General features: G+C 41.1%; 1 protein-coding gene across 6 annotated transcripts in view; it reads left to right on the top strand.

The window, feature by feature from the left end:
• DGKB (diacylglycerol kinase beta) overlaps positions 1-17,314 on the top strand; it is a 253,677-nt gene that overhangs the window by 90,418 nt on the left and 145,945 nt on the right. For all 6 annotated transcript variants that reach the window (XM_080974724.1, XM_080974726.1, XM_080974722.1 and 3 more), the window contains 4 exons: positions 1,554-1,670; positions 5,011-5,084; positions 7,330-7,404; positions 15,894-15,979. In XM_080974724.1, coding sequence (XP_080830850.1) covers positions 1,554-1,670; positions 5,011-5,084; positions 7,330-7,404; positions 15,894-15,979 — 352 coding nt within the window. The remainder of the gene's footprint in view (positions 1-1,553; positions 1,671-5,010; positions 5,085-7,329; positions 7,405-15,893; positions 15,980-17,314) is intronic.

Below are 17,314 nucleotides of genomic sequence, written 5' to 3'. Positions count from 1 at the left end.
CAGCCTGAAAGCGAGGTGAACGCCGCAACCCCATACTCGCCTTTGACTGGACTTAACTGTCCAGGGGTCCTTTGCCTTTACCTTTTATATAGTGAAAGAGGATCTGCAAAAGCTTTCAAGTCTAACTGGGATTGAGAGACTGGGATTGAGTGGCACAGAATATTGACTAGGCTATTTATTTTTTTCTGTTTGTCGAATTAAGAACTGTAAGGGAGGTGACAGAAAAGGTCTCTTGGTCTTGAGTTGCTTCGGCCGAGTTGATGCCCAGCATTCTTGTCTCCTGTTGTGTCTGCCAAATTCCTTCAGCCATTATGGGAATAGGACCTAGGCTTCAAACGTAAGCCTTTGAAAACTCAGGGAAGTGAAATCTGGTTGTCCGATCTGCTGCCAATCTGCCTGGACCACCATCTGTTCAAATGTTGCTGAAGACCAGGATGTATTGGTCACAAGGGGGTAGGAAAAACCAAGGGATATATTGGGTAGCTCTGTAGACTCTGCAATATAGGAGACATTTTTTATTTTTTTAAGTTTGCTAGGCTTATGCAACTGAGGAATGAAATTCCAGAGGTGCACACTTCCTTACTGTGGTTCCATGCTTGGTTCAGTAGTGCTCCCTGCCTTCCTGCCAGTTGTGCGGCTGTAAACACTGGAAGACTGTGAATATATTTCAGGAACAAGTCCTCAGTCTTGGCATTGTGTGCAGCGTATCTCCCTCTCTCCTATGGATATTAAGTGAATGTTATGTATTCCTAAAATAATTATTTCATTCACTTTTTCTGCTTGTTCCGTGTAGCTATGATTCCATGTCTTTTCCTGTGTACTGCCTTTCTCCTAAGCCTCTTTATCCACAGTTGCTGAGGAGGTGACATATTTTCACCTGGAAAAATGCTTCTTAAAAGCATATGTATGTAAGAAATAATTTTTTTAAAAAATCACCACTTGGAGAAGGTTTTCCTGCTTTTTGCATCCATTCAGTCTTAGCTTTGTATTATCCAGATAGTCCAAATTTGGTTTTAGGGCTGAAATCCTATACACACATAGCAAGGACTAAGTCCCATTGAGGTCAATGGCACTTACTTCTGAGTAGACATATATAGGATTGTGTTGTAGCTAACTCAGATTAGTGAGGTTGTAATGTAACAAACCCTTTTGAAACTTCAGATTTTGGGTAAAGCAGATTGCAAAAACAATTGCGCTTTTTAGTAGGGGTTGTTGTTTTTTTAAGAGACTGGGGCCAAAACGCGATTGATTAATCTCCTTTTTCGATAAGCTTAACCATACAGCTTAGATGACCTCATGATTATTACCAACTTCATACCATTGCATTAGCACTTATTGTGACAAAATACAATATCACCTATCTATTTATTATGTTTAGATACATAAATAGATGTATATGAAGTTGGGCTTCATTTAATTATTTGATTGCAATCACTGAACCCATTATCACTGAAGCGGTATTTGAATGTGTAAAGCTAGAATGAGAGTCTTCAATTTCCACCATAGTAAGATACTATAATGCACTAATCTGCTGCTTCCAACCTCCCTTTTAGGAACGCCAGGCAACTATGAAAAAAGAAAAGGATGGTTCCCAACAAACAAACAAACTAGGTGATCGGAACAAGATGCAGAGAGCAAATTCTGTCACTGTAGATGGGCAAGGCCTTCAGGTGTGATTACTTCTGTTGTGTTTAAAATTGTGTTCAGCTACTCTTCCAACATTTTCCCATGTCGCAGAATGAGTTTGGCCCAATATGGGCCCCTAGCATAAAACTATAGCATCCGGTTGCACATTTCAGATTATCCAATTACAGGGCAAAACTTAGAACAGGGGTGGAGAGTCTGAGTGAATGTCCTTGTATAATGATAAGATGGTAAACAGGATGGTTGCCTCCTACATATATTTGCGCCAGGATCTCTACCTGCAACATGGTTTAGGAAATCATACCATTGCCTCGTTCTGCCTTCACACAGAACAAAATCACCTCCAGGTGTCTCCATGTTATCTTCCGTTAGGAGTGAAGAAGGCACTAGACTGATAATGTTGAAGAGAACATTTTCTGCAATAGAATATAAACGCACAGTGAAACTCTTGGCAGATTCTCCAGTTCCTTTCTAGGAATGCCATCTGCACAGGACTTTCAAGCCTGCTTTTCAAAATTGGTAGAACATTTTGCTTTTAAAAGCCCAGTAGGTGAGAAGGCAAATCATTTGCTGGCTGTCATTCACATCTGTATTAGTATATATCCTGATCAGTGATATTTCATTCCAGTTGTGTGATTGGGTTTTGAACATTTAACAAAAACTTGGCTGTTATATTTAACACGAATAAGTTCAATTGTATGGGTTATTCCCTATACACACAATAATTTGTAAAGACCTGCACTCTGATTGGATGAATCGTATACAATACAGGGGTGACCTCTTTAAAAAAATATCCGTACAGGAACTCCCTCTCCTACCTCAGACACCTCTCTTAAGATATACGAGAAGCCAGCAGGTTGCAATATGTTTGTATGGGATTAAAACGTATATCCGCATAGCTATTTATTATTATCTGAGATATCAGCAATGATTCCCTGTGTAACTAGTAGATGGCTTAAAGCCAACATGTGGAAGCAAACAGAGAGGATCTCTGAGCAAAAAAGGGAAGCAGATTTAGCATTATACATAATCCTATAATGGCTTGTGATTTAACACATGAAATATAACAGTATAACTAGATGTTCAGTTTAAAGTGGATTCTATGCTCCTGTGACAATGTACGGAGCATCCTGGCATCAGAGTAAGGAAAAGATAACATTTCCCAGATTTGCTACAATTTTTTTTTAAAAAAATACGTATTACAGAAAGAAAAGTTTTAGAATATTCATTAATATTTTTATGCTGTTAAAAACATAGTCATATAAGTCTATGCAGGCAACTCAGTGGCAGAGGAGATTGCTACTTAGGTACAACTATTATTAATCATAGTTAAGCACATTCATCTTATTTCTTTCTAGCTTAACCAGCATAATGATCAGGATTATTATTTCTAATTAGAGGAAGTAATATATCATGTATAACCTTAGGATGAGCCTCATTAATTAACCTGAATCCATAGAGACTTCTAAGAGGCAGTCCATCTTTGTCACAATGAGAACCATTGGTTTATCCTTCATTCACAGGAACAAACACCCCTGGAATTGGACTAAATAAGTAGAATTGATTAAAGCTCTAGATGAGCATTAAAGATATGACAGTTTTTGATAACAGGCTGTAATGTTATGCTATCCATGCAGAAGCATATGGGACTCAATTCATAGACCTCCCCCCCCCTTGCCCCCATTCAAACAGATAATTGCCTGGGGAGCTGAACAGGGTCCTGAACAGTGCTGCCTTTCCTTAATAGCAGAGAAGTGGAAGTTACAGATGTTGTAGGGCTTAAACCCTGTTAAAAATTTAAACTTTATTAAAAATTTACACCCATCAGCCAAGAGCGCTAGGGTTAATAACCTAACAGGATTGCAGCCATGAACAATGGCTTGGATCCTGAGAACCATCAGAAGGGGCAAGATGATTTCTCCCTTCAGAACCCCACAACCCATCCCATAGTGTTCAGAAAGGTCCTTGGTGCTATGTAGACGCTTTCTAGGGGGCATGGGGTGCTACAAGGGTGGGGGGGAGGTAGGAGGTAATGAGAAATGAGGGAGTGTGGGAGGTGTGGACCCTTGTGTGTGACTCCAGCCCTAACTGATTGTTCCTGAGGACCCTCAAGAAATTATTGACTAGACTATGTAGGCACCCCTCTAAATCAAGGGGACAGGCAGCTCAGGAATAGGGGTCCTGGGTTCCTACACATGTTGTTGGCAATAATTCTGAATTAAATATTTCACACACAGACACACACATGCACCAGATTCTAATATCTTTAGAGCAAATCATCATAAAACCTTTTGAAATGTACAAACACTTTAAAAAATCTTTAATTGAGGTAACAGCTGAATATAAGTCCCCTGAAACACAGAAAGGAGAAATAACAACAACAACAACAACAATTTATTTATATCCCACCCATCTGGCTGGGTTTCCCAGTTGTATTTACAGCCAAACCAGGCAATGAGAATTGTAAGCCTGTCCTAGACCAATAGCACTATCAAGCTAGAAAAATTAAATACATTTTGGTGGAATATATTACTCGGTGTGAGTTATGAAGGGATCTTCAAGTGCATTGTTTGGATATTTTTTTAAAACCTATAACTCATGGATCGCCTGGATGGCCATATGTCAAGTTTAGGGTGGGGGGAGCCCGGTCTCCCTACGGTAGATATTTGGTCAACAAGGATATGAGAAATAGCATGTGATTAAACTAACAAAGGCAATAAGGGTTAGAGGAAGAAAGCAGCAGGATAATAGATTTTTCAAGAGATGTAGTTCAGTGGAAATACATTACTGGGGGAGGTATAGATATGGTAAGTATTAAACTAAGTGACAGGGTGGAATGATAGCATAGCTCAACATATTTATAAGGTAACAACATGAGTATTATGAATAGAGTATTTAGGATTGTTTTGAATAGTTATTAAAACTGGGAATAAATGATGTTAAAGTTGCACTAACAAGCTGATTTAATATTATCCAGTTATTACATTAAACACTCTTATTACATTAAACACCATTACATGGTGATGTGTTGGATGAAGTACGGATTTTTTAAAATAAAAAATGTATTTATTAATATCATTATTATAAATTAAATGTCTATACTGCCCTTCATCTGAAGATTACAGGGAGCTTTATAATATACAAACACAAAAATACATAGTAACAAAAAGCAACCCCACCAGAAACATTTAAAAGTCTCAACTAGTGTAACCTTGTGTGAGCATCAAAATAAAAACAAATTTCACTTATATTTTAACAAACTGTTTTAGCAATGAGATAGTGTCACACACACACACACACAGTAGATATAAGGAAAATCAGAATTAAAAACTCAATATTAATGGGTTTCTGTGGCAATTCTCTTAGATTACACCTACTCGGGGTACTCATCCGCTTCTAGTTTTCGTCAACCCTAAGAGCGGTGGAAAACAAGGAGAAAGGTATGCATTTATTGCTCATGATTCTTTCCAATGTTTTTTTTCTGTGAGGACGTCAATTATTTGTGTTAATACTTGAGGGGGGAAATGTGTGTCTTACATTTCATCCTCCCCTTCCACCTACCACTGATTATGTGATCCAATGTACATTACTAGCAATAAAAATGAACTAGGACAATATCAAATATATAGATTTTTTGTGATTATTTTGCTAAAGACAAGTCGTCAGTCCTACTAAAGTCTTCCTCCCTGCCCTACTAAAGATGAGGGCAAACAAGAAGGTGGGATGGTGACCAAAGAAATAATCTGTTACCTTTTCAAAGCCAAATAGTTTCCTAAGTAAAATGATATGATTCAGTATTTTAGGTTTTATTGCAGTCAAGCAGTATATCAACCTTAAAAAGTAACAAAGAGAAATGAAAGGAACCTATTAAGACTAAATGTTGCTGGTGGAAGTCCTGGAAATCATAAACTTGGACTGTGTACATACATTTAAAGCATGTGTCTCCCCACAATAACTGTTAGGAACTGTTGTTTGCCCCTCACAGAGCTACAGTTCCCAGCACCCTTAACAAACTACAGTTCCCGTGATTCTTTGGGGTGTGGAAATTTGCTTTAAATGCCTGGTGTGCACACAGCCTTGGTTTCCTTAGAACCAGGAAGCATAAGCTTAGAAAGCTGCAAGGGTATATAAAAAAAGTCTACATGGAACAACAAAGAAGCATCTCTCACATCCTGGAAATGAGGGGTGGGCATCTTATTTGCATTTAATTCTGAATCCTGGATGTGGTTCCTGGGAGGAATTTTGGCCTTGCCAAGCAAGATCTGTACAAGGGTGCATGAGTTAAAGCACCAGAATTTTTTTAAAAAGTGCTGTAGACAAGCATGTGCTAAAAATAAAATAATGCCTATATACTTATCATATGGGGACGTGGGTGGTGCTGTGGGTTAAACCACAGAGCCTAGGACTTGCCGATCAGAAGGTCGGCGGTTCAAATCCCTGCGATGGGGTGAGCTCCTCTTGCTCGGTCCCTGCTCCTGCCCACCTAGCAGTTCGAAAGCATGTCAAAGCGCAAGTAGATAAATAGGTCCCGCTCTGGCGGGGAGGTAAACGCCGTTTCCGTGCGCTGCTCTGCTTTGCCAGAAGCGGCTTAGTCATGCTGGCCACATGACCTGGAAGCTGTACGCCGGCTCCCTCGGCCAATAAAGCAAGATGAGCGCTGCAACCCCAGAGCCGGCCACGACTGGACCTAATGGTCAGGGGTCCCTTTACCTTTACCTATACTTATCATATAAGGAAAATGTCACAATGTGTGGAGAAGAGAAGCTGCTTTTCAAAAACAAAACATATATCTCTAGTTTAAGGGAAATTCATGGAATGGGATGAGGGTCTTTATGACTAACAGGTTTAAACTGCAATGAAAGGTCATGATTTTACCAGAGCTCTCCAATTCCAGTGTTTTGTGGAAGGCGGCAGTTTTGTAAGAGTTAAATTTATGTCTCCAAACTCTAAGGTCGATGCCAGCTGGGGGGATGGGGGCAGAGAGAGAGAGAGAGAGAGAGAGAGAGAGAGAGAGAGAGAGTTCTGTTGTGGCTGATGGGTCAAGGTTGTAATGCCAAAAAAAGGGCAGGTTGCATAAGAATCAAGATGGACCTTTCACTCTAGTTGTCTCACAGGCAGGCGCTTCCAAATAAATGTTTCTCTCTTTGGAAGACTTTATTAAATAGATTAGCATAGCATATCAACCCTTTTCTTACTCCAAAAGAAGGCAGGGAAAGCACTGATAATTTGTGGAAAAGTTCAGTCCTGTTAAAACCCCAAGCATATCCACCTGTCAGAAGTCTAGTTTAGTCATCGTCATTGTAGTATTTCATCCATCCACGAGTCAAACTCAGTCACCCTGCAGTGACTTCCCCCTTCCTTTGGATCACGTCCAGGCTAGGAATAGTGCATGAGTTTGGTTTCCCAAGGATTTGACTGACATTAATAAACATTTGATAAATGATCAGGCTGTTCGGATGTGGCCAACTTACAAGACTTAAATAAGAGATGCAGCTATCTTTTTTCTGTTTTCATGTGTTATAAGATTCTTATACGCAATCATAAAGGTTAAACCAACACACTCTAGTTGATGCAGCTCAGGTGGGCCAGATTTTGTTTAATCCAAATATCTTGGTTTAATTTAGGATTACCAATTATTAGCTAATAGGGCTTGCTAAATATTTCTCCTTTTTTTCACAAATGCAGAATTTACAGAAAATTTCAGTATCTTTTGAATCCTCGTCAAGTTTACAGCCTTGCTGGAAATGGGCCAATGCCGGGGTAAGTGTAATCCTAAATGTCATCAAACATGAGATTTTTTTTGGGGGGGGGGAGAGAAATGCAGCGTATTATTTACAGTGTATTGGCAGCATAAATTTAACTGCAGAAGCAATGCATGGAGAGAGATGACACCCATAACTTGTGTGAAAGTTGCAATTTGTCCTTAAATTTCACTAACTCATAGTTCCTTTCCCTGTCCAATTATTTTACTTTATCAGCATGCAGATGATCTTTTTCCTGTACCCTGAATTACCCCCACATCAGTCGACTGGCTCTTTTTGAAATCCTTGCCTTCTACCCCTCTATTCTTCTTGCTTCTCTCTTCCTTCTCCTTCCATTACCCTGCCTGTCATTGTTTCTTAGCATCTTACTTCCTGGGCAAATGTATCTTTTATTGACTGAGTTTCCCTGATTCCCATTGATGGAAGGTGAGTGGTCCTACAGTTGTATTCCCACTGAAGAAACATGTCTCCTAGATTCTCTAGTGAGGGCTGCTGTGAGCACAAGCACCTCTCCTCAGGCTCATCTGCATCTTTCCTAGGAAACAGAGATCTTGCTGCTGTGGTGCTTCCCCTGATGGTTACTTGTCTCGACTACTGTAGTGTGTTACAGGCAGAACTGCCCTTGAAAGCAGTTCAGAAACTTTAAGTGGCCCAACATGACGAAATACTGCATTATTGGTTTCTAATTTACTTCAAGGCTAAATTGAAGATGTTGGTTCTTGCTCTTTAAAAACACACACACCATACAGCATGCCTGAAGCTCTTACTATAAAATGACAGCCCCACAGAAGCCAAAGAAATTCCTCAGGATTACTGAGATGCATTATGTGAAATAAGTTTCTGTTGTGGAGTGGCAACCACATGAAATACCAGCCTGTTATGTCATCCAGGCGACTTAAATATAGTCCCCACTGCACTCTGTGGGCCTTACTTCTAAGTAGATGTTTGCAGGATTGCACTGTGAATATATATTTTTTAAGGTTTGCAAGGATAAGGTGTATCGTACAGCCACAAGAGGGCAGTGTTCAGCGAAGACTAAAATTTCAAGTACTTTCCCATTCTCTGTTTCTGCATTTAAGAAACTGTGTTTAAAATCCAACTTGTCTTAGAAAAGTTAGGGAAGTGACTTCAAGAAATTTCTGATTAATTATCTAGCCAATATTTCATGGGAGTTTAAAAAAAACTTACAAAAATTAATATAATTCTCAGTTTCCAATAAATATCCATATCTGCAAGTCTGTTGTTCTTCTAGCTGTACACAAATCTCTTTTTGCAGAAAGCTTTGCAAATCTGCTCAGTTCAGTGGGAACCATCTTGCAAATAATAAGTCAACGGGTGGGTGCCACTCTCACACACTACTGTGCCTTTGCCCTATGGCTGCTAGCTGCTTTCCCCCCTCCCAGTTAAAGCACTATCCTTTTGTAGCCCCACCCATTTTAAAGGCAGCTGCCCTGAGTCTATGTTGTGTTTCCTGGCTGAGAAACACAGTTCGGTGTTTTGGCAGCTCCAAACAATGCCTATCTTGCGACCACCCTTGGAGACCTCTCAGAGACTCCAGCTGCTTCAGTACACACAAACATTGGTTGCAACAATCACATCTTCCTGTGAATTTCCAAAGGAAAGTCAAGGTGCTAATTCTAACCTTTAAAGTGTGTTAGTCCAGATGACCAAGCAAATCTGTGGCTGGAAACACTTCCACTTAATGAGTTGATTGTCAGTATTTGACCAGCATGTCTCACAAATTATTATCAGTGATCCAGAGAGTAACTTGCATGGCACAGAGGAGGAGCTACACTGTGGAATAGTGAGAGCTATAGCAAGCGGACACTGTGGTGGTCTAAACCGCCAAGCCTCTTGGGCTTGCTGATTGGAAGGTCGGTGGTTCGAATGTGCATGAAGGGGTGAGCTCTCAATGCTCTGTCCCAGCTCTTGCCAACCTAGCAGTTCGAAAGCACGCCAGTGCAAGTAGATAAATAGGTACCGCTGCGACAGGAAGGTAAACAGCATTTCCATGCCCTCTGGTTTACGTCACGGTGTCCCGTTGCGCCAGAAGCGGTTTAGTCATACTGGCCACGTGACCTGGAAAGCTGTCTTCCGGCTCCCTTGGCCTGAAAAGTGAGGTGAGCGCCATACCCCATAGTCGCCTTTGACTGGACTTAACTGACCAGGGGTCCTTTACCTTTACCCTTTTTACCTATAGTGAGAACTATGTGAGAACTATGTTGAGCAAGGACCAAAAGAGCAGAGTTCACATCCTCACTGTGCTATGAAGCTCACTGGATGGCCTTAGGGCCAGTCACTCCTCTCAGTCTGACCTACCTCACAGGGTTGTTATGGGGAATAAATGAGGAGGCAGAACCATTTAAGCCACCTTGAGCTCCTTGGACAAAAAGGTTGCATCTAAAGACAGCAAATAAATAAATAAGTGTGCTGCTGGTGGAAGTGGAGTACTCTTGAGGTCTGTCCTCTTTATCTTGCTGCTGAGCAGGTCATGTGTATTAAACTCTCTTTTGGGGGGGGGGCTTATTAATGGTTTGCGTAGCACCGAAAGGCTAGTAGGTCTCTACTTTCAGGGAAAATAAAGGGCAATGCATTCAGTAATTTCCAGTCTTCCAGTAAAAAAAGCTGTGCTTTAGTAGTAACTTAACATTTTTGTAAGCACACTTTGTAAGTTTGAGAGGCCACAATGAACCTTTCAGTTAACATTAAGAGTTGATATTTGAAAATTAGTAATGAGAAAAGTAGTGTAAATTGGGAAAACGATGCAGGCTCAACAGCTGAGCCTAAATATGAAAAGTACCATATATTTATAAAGAGCCACAGTTAACAAGGTGGCGTGAAAATTGCCATTCTGATACACTGCACAATTTGTAATGAGCACTTGTTTTTACCCTGAAACGAGTTTCACTGTTCAGTGGTTATGTCTCTCTATAGGAGCCATCCAGCTCTGTCAACAACTGTTACTGTAGATTTAATTATGCTGAAGCATTTGAAATTCAGTCATTATTTGCCTTCTAAATAAACAACAGTTGTGCAACTGGCAGAGAGGCCACCATTTTTCCTAGAAAGATTTCATAGTCCAATCCGTTCTATGCTTGAAATGTCTAAATCATGCCATCTTAAACTCTGGTAAATGGAACCCTCATTGTTGTATCTGTGTTAACTTACTAAGAATGCTATATTTGTGCAAATAAAGTTTTATCATTCAAAGCTTCTTTCTGTGCACTGGGAAAGATACACAAGATTGCAACATTAGTTATTTGGGTCTTCTCTTTTCCTTTGTGAATTTGCTGATCTTTTCATGCTGTGTATTGCCTTGGATGAAGAATGGTTACTCTTGACACCATTTCTGCCAAAGGCATATGTCAGAGTGGTACATAATTCAGGTTACAAAGCACAGGTTCAACATGTGCACCAGAGGTTGATGTTAGAATTCCTGCTCCATGATTGCAGTCATGGGATTTTTGTCTATCACATGATGGTGTATGCTTTGACTCCACAGAGTGGGAAGTGACGGAGACAGGATGTTTGTGTTACTGTGTTCCGCGAAGTGGCACTATTGCCCTTTGTTCTTTTTCTCTTTGCTGTCTGATGCTAGAGAGAGAGGGAGCCATGTTGCAGTGCTCCATGTGTAAATAAAGTAGATTAGCCAAAATGCTGAGTTGCTGAGGTCTGTTACACATGATGTGCAAACTCTGCGGATCCCTAAATGTGCCGGTGTTGGTTGGCATCAGTCGCTGTAATGTTCGGGCTGAAGAAAGCTTTTGAAGCTCCCAAACAAAAGACCAGGAGGGAGAGAACATGCCAGTCGGGCATGTGTCTCTGCCAGGGTCCTACTCGAGTGTAGGCTGAACTCCTGACAGTTAGCACATGTGGCTAAGCACAAGCCAAGATGTTCCAACATGCAACATGCCCTCTGTTACACAGCTGTTTGTGTGGTAAGCAGCCCAGGTTCCAGTGCAAGCAAGGACTCCATCGAGCAGATTGGCTTCACAAGGCTTGCTTGTTCTGGTGCTGATGTCACTAGAGACAGAGTCAGAGTCAGAGCTGGCTCAGCATCAGACTGGCTCTCAGTTGCCCTTCCAGAATGGAGGGACTCCTCACTCACAGGAGGTGGTGTCACTGCAGTCGTTTTTCGGTTTTGGGCATCTAGTGTCTCTTGGGTAGAACGTTTTTCTCAGAGCCTGCTTGGCTCCTCCCTAGGATCTGAACCTCAATCTTCCAGCTCACAGCCTCTACCCTAAGAATTAGACATCTCCTGGGATCCACATCTCTCCTTCCCCAGACTGCTAGGCCCACTGGGGTCATCCAGCTCCCCAGTCTGCTCCTGTTTCTCTTCAACCAACTGATCATCCTCTCCAAGACTGGACAGGTATGATAGAGTTGGGCTACAAACTGGAAAATCGTCTCTCCTCTGCTGAGCAATGGCATTTTGAGGGTTTCGTTGCCATCGCTATTGACAAATCATGATTTCCTACCACAGGGTACGTCCATCAGGTCTTTTCTCTTGTTTGCTGCCATTTTCTGCTTTCTGCTATCACCTTCCCCTTTTAGAAAATATTGGAGGAGAAGAGGGTGCAATAGATACTGGAGAGCAGGGTTGGGGTACAAGCAGAATCGCGGCAGGTGGCCTGCTTGAGGTGGGTCATTTCAATTCTGCGTTCTGCCATTCAAGCCAGCATGCTCATATTTGCAGGCATCCCCGTTGTGAACAGTTACCCCATCCCTATTGGCCATCAATAAAATCTGGGTATCTTGGTACAGCGATGAATCTAGAAGGATGTTTAAGGGTGCTGCCAGTGAGAGCCAGTGTGGTGTAGTGGTAGTCTAGTGGTAGGTTAAGAGCGGTAGTCTCGTAATCTGGGGAACCGGGTTCACGTCTCCGCTCCTCCACATGCAGCTGCTGCGTGACCTTGGGCTAGTCACACTTCTTTGAAGTCTCTCAGCCCCACTCACCTCACAGAGTGTTTGTTGTGGGGGAGGAAGGGAAAGGAGAATGTTGGCCGCTTTAAGACCCCTTAAAAGGGAGTGAAAGGTGGGATATCAAATCCAAACTACTCCTCCTCCTCTTCTTCTTCTTCTTCTTCTTCTTCTTCTGCCAACTAGGAATCACTGGTGCTTCCATTTGTGGCTGGCCACCACCAGTTCAGTTTATCTGAGTTGGCGTATATATGTGTCAAATCTGCATAGATAATAGATAAACACCAGAAGGACAGGAAATGAGTCAAATTAAAATGGTGTGGAGACATCATCTGCCTGTGGATCACAGCTATATATTCAAACCTATATACATGGACCAGAGACTTGTGCAAGGGTAAATGACACAAACCTACTTCTGAAACTAAGGGTGCCTAGCCCTGTAGACTATCTGGATGCAATCCACTCTCAGCGGTTTACATGGAAAATAGGGTCTAAGTCTAGATAAATAGTACTGTGCATTGTCTTTGTGTGCATTGAATTGGAGGGTGGTTGGAAGCTTATAGGTGATGTCTTTGGGGAATGACAAGCAACCAGACATTTCCTTATTATAAACAAGTATAACTGCTACTTTTAAATTAAATACTCTTTTCTTTATTGCTTGTAAAATGTTCTCCTTATTCAGGGGTCGGCAACCTAAGGCCCATGGGGGTTGTTTAACCGGCCCATGGACCCCCACCACCTGCTCAGGAACCCCTGCCGCCTGCTCAGTTGGCTCCCGTGTGCTGCGCTAAACGGGTGTAGAGCAGAGCGGGCTCCTTCAGCCAATGGGAAGCTGCGCACACCTCCTCTGCCTGGAAGGAGCACCGGAAACAGCACGCACACACAGACACACACACACTGGCGTCCAAGCCACAAAAACTTTGCTGACCCCTGTCCTTCAACCAGGGATGAACTTCCCTTAAAAAAGAAAAATACATAAATAAGAATTAAATATATATATATCATGACTCCTAATGCCTTTTTTGGAATTCAAGTATTGATTAGGGCCCATATTATCAAAATTGCTCACAGTCAACCTCAGTCTACTATTTCAACATGTGTATCTGTTCTGCAGCCTGCGACATGCATTTCTTCACAAATTTGTAAGCTATGGCCAGTATAAATACATTTGTCCTTGAAATGTATCTATTTCTAGTTTATGCCTGCAAAAATATTGCCAGTAAATTATGGCTGAGCAGGTGCTGGCCTATATCATGTTCAATGCTAGTTTCTCTCTTCAGAATGAGTAGTGATGTTACCTCTCATTATTCCTCCTGTCATTGATACTGATTTCTTTCCATGTTCTATTGTGTTTTGTCATTAACAGATAATAAATGGTGCAGAACTGAAAACTTATGTGACTTATCAAGTGTGTTTCAGTTAGAACGTGTACAGCCCAAGTAATTTCACCCAAAAAACCAACAGTTTATTTAACAGAAGTAATTTATTTTTCTTTCACTGTATCTGTCATCTCTATTTTATGAGCATACTAGACATTCATGAAATTTATTGATGGAAACACACAATACACCAGTAGTTCAGATATATACACATGTGTGTGTCTTCTGTGATTACACATGTGCATTTCTGAATAACAAGTGAATTACTGATCTACATATCAGCTTGGAACTTTATCAGCCAAGTAATCTGCTGTAATAATTCTTTTAATTAGTTTTTATTGAAGATTTTCTTGTGTTACAAAGCAACCAAATGAACAAGGAAACGTGCATATAGCATCACCCATTTTTGATTCATAGAGTCTTTTTCACAGTTTGTGTATTGTATGAAACACAATGGTCAAAGACATCATGCAGTTGGGGGGAGAAAAAGAGAGAGATGGCAGGGTAGCGTTTTGTTCTATTGCATAGCGTTTGTGTAGGGTATCGCGTCAGCATCATGTGACACATGCCCTTTATTGTACATTTATTTATTTACATTGGCATTGCAATAGTTTGGAGGGCCCAGTGCCTGCTTGGTTGCAGTATGGTTTGTTTGCATGCATGAGGTGGTGGTTGTTGGGTCAGATTAGCAATATTGATTCATATGCTGTTGGGGATAGGTCATTGTCTGCTTGTGCTGTGTATGTGATAAAGGGGAAACCACAATAGGTTGAAGACATCCTTTGTCCTCGTGCTAATTTAAGTTTTGTTGCTTAACTTCTCTAGTAGGGCTGTTTCCCATACACTATAAACAGTTTGGAAAGCATTGCTCATTTTGTTGAAGTTCATGTAACTTCACTATATAGCCCATGAAGCCCCCTTTGTGCGTTACTAATGTGAAGACAAAATGGTGATGACTCAGAGGCAGGATAATATTCCATTGCATGCACTGCCTGGTCCAGTCTACAGATTTCCAAGTACAGTCATACCTTGGAAGTCGAATGTTCGACTTCCAAAACGTTCAAAAACCAAAGCACGGCTTCTGATTGACTGCAAGAAGCTCCTGTAGCCAATCGGAAGCTGCAGAAGCCCCGTCGGACGTTCAACTTCCAAAAATAGTTCACAAACCGGAACAGTCATTTCTGGGTTTGCGATGTTCGGGAGCCAAAACGTTTGGGAACTAAGCTGTTCGACTTCCAAGGTTTGACTGTATTAGCATATAGCTGTATGCTGAAAAGAAGCCTTCGGGTGAGTATCGTATTTTTCACTCTATAAGACGCACCAGACCACAAGAGGCACTTAGTTTTTGGAGGAGGAAAACAAGAAAAAAAATATTCTGAATCTCAGAAGCCAGAACAGCAAGAGGGATCGCTGCGCAGTGAAAGCAGCAATCCCTTTTGCTGTTCTGGCTTCTGGGATAGCTGCGCAGCCTGCATTCGCTCCATAAGATTCACACACATTTCCCCTTACTGTTTAGGAGGAAAAAGTGAGTCTTATAGAGCAAAAAATACGGTATCTGCTTACATGTAGACTTTCATGTTTTCAGGGCATTGGGTCATGTTGGTGTTCTGATTACTTGGAAGCCTACACCCAGGCTGCTGTTCATGCCAGGCTGAGGGCCAGGAGCTCCTCAGTTGAGGACAACACCACAGCTAGGGCCTCACTCCTTAGTAATCGCATGATGCCTGCTTCACAGCATTTTACTGTGAGCATGTGAGTAACATGGGAAGGGGGCTCATGTTCCGTTGTTTTAATTTGGCTTTCGAAATCATTTGAAAACTCTTGCAAGTCAACCATAGGTTGCATAGATCCCTCTCTGAAAAATGATGTTCTTTACAGCTACTTGGCATCTACATGCTAGTTAATCTTTGTACATTAAAATATAGTTCCCAGGAGATGAATATTTTACTGCTCGCCATAATAAACTGCATGTTATAATGAAACTAATTTTATTGGATCACTTTGCAGTAATTAGCATCTTATGACTGGTTCCCTTATAGCATAGCCCGTTGTATCTGAGAATTATATTCATCATGAAGCGCGTGCTTGCAAGCTGAGCAGAGGAACTGCTGTGCAAGTATTCTGTCCACGGAGCATTGAGAGAACAAGGTTGTGGGTCATAACTTCACACACGTCCTTTCTATTTCAGGTTGAATTTTTTCCGAGATGTGTCTGACTTTCGAGTATTAGCATGTGGTGGAGATGGAACTGTGGGATGGATTTTGGACTGCATAGGTAACGTGCCATTTTTTGAGCGATTAACTCTATTTTTTGAACCTTTTATCAAAGGTCTGCGATTTGAGCTTTATGTACAGTTGACTCTTGGGATTCATCAGAGGTAGGAAAACTTCCTCTGCTCCTTGCTAAAGTAATCAAAAGAGGGGAGGCTGCAGAAAGGAAGTTGGTTAGGAGTGTTTGGGGAATTTTTGGAAGAGGCGGTTGAAGTTCTAACTTAAGCTCTCTAACCATTTTCACATATTGTTTATAGAGAATATCTCATTTTAGTGCTGATCCTCTTTCATTACACTGGACTTTTGGCAGTATTAGAGCATATGCCTCATTAAAATTGGCTCTCTTAATATGAAGAAGTATAGGAGTATTCTTTTTCTGTGTCATAGGAACACTGGAAGCTGGCTCATAATCAGTAAGACCATTAGGGTCAGTTATTTGTGTCTTCTTGTGGGAGCCATCAACACAGCTTACCCGACAGGTCTGAAAGCACCCATTTTAGCCAGAATCTTGAATGCCCCCTCCCTCCACACAGAGAGACTAATTTTATTGAGCTGTTCATTTCAAGGTTTCTGATGCTGCCACCGACCTTCTATGTAAAGTTTTTGTAGAGAAGGTCCACTTATGGAATGTTCTAAGAAAGTAGATTCTTGAAGCAACTTAGAACTCCTATTCAATCACTTTGGCCTTTGGAATAGACAGTAGGTTGTAGCCAGCTTGAGTTCTGCTTGGCACAGACCTATTGAAATGAATGAACCCAAGTTAGCCATGCCATTCACTTCAATGGGTCTACTCTGAGTAGGAGTAGTATTAGCTGCAACCCCATGAAAGCACATCTGAACAGTGTGTGTATGGGGGGTGGTTGTGCAATTTTCCTATTCAATGAGATTGCAGGGTCCCTTCAAGCACCTATGAAGTGTAGATATCTCTCTGTAATTACTCACTTCAGAAAGGAAGCATTTTCTTTCCCCCCGTTTTGCATCTATTCATGTATTTACTTGATTTATAATGTACCCTGGCTTCATATAAAGGTGGATATGGAACATATATGGAACAGTTTAGAGGTGTTTTTCTTTAACAATCAAATGGTATATAGATATTATGAAATATGAAATAAACATATTAGGTTGACCTGTTCAATAATTATAAAGAATAACAATTATCAAAAGATGGCCACTTGAACAAAAACTTGAAATATTATCTTCTTTGCTTCTTTTCCAATATAAGTCAGAAACTGCCAGAGCTCTAGAGCTGTGCGATTCTCCCACTGAAATATGAAGCACTGGCAGCTAGTCAGTGGCTAATAGGCTATATGCCAAAAGTGTCTAAAATAATAAATAA

The sequence above is a fragment of the Podarcis pityusensis genome (genome assembly GCF_964106645.2).
Source record: "Podarcis pityusensis genome assembly, chromosome: 12".
In the NCBI taxonomy this organism is placed as follows: domain Eukaryota; kingdom Metazoa; phylum Chordata; class Lepidosauria; order Squamata; family Lacertidae; genus Podarcis; species Podarcis pityusensis.
Note: the sequence above shows the minus strand (reverse complement) of the source record. Positions and strands in the feature narration are given on the sequence as shown.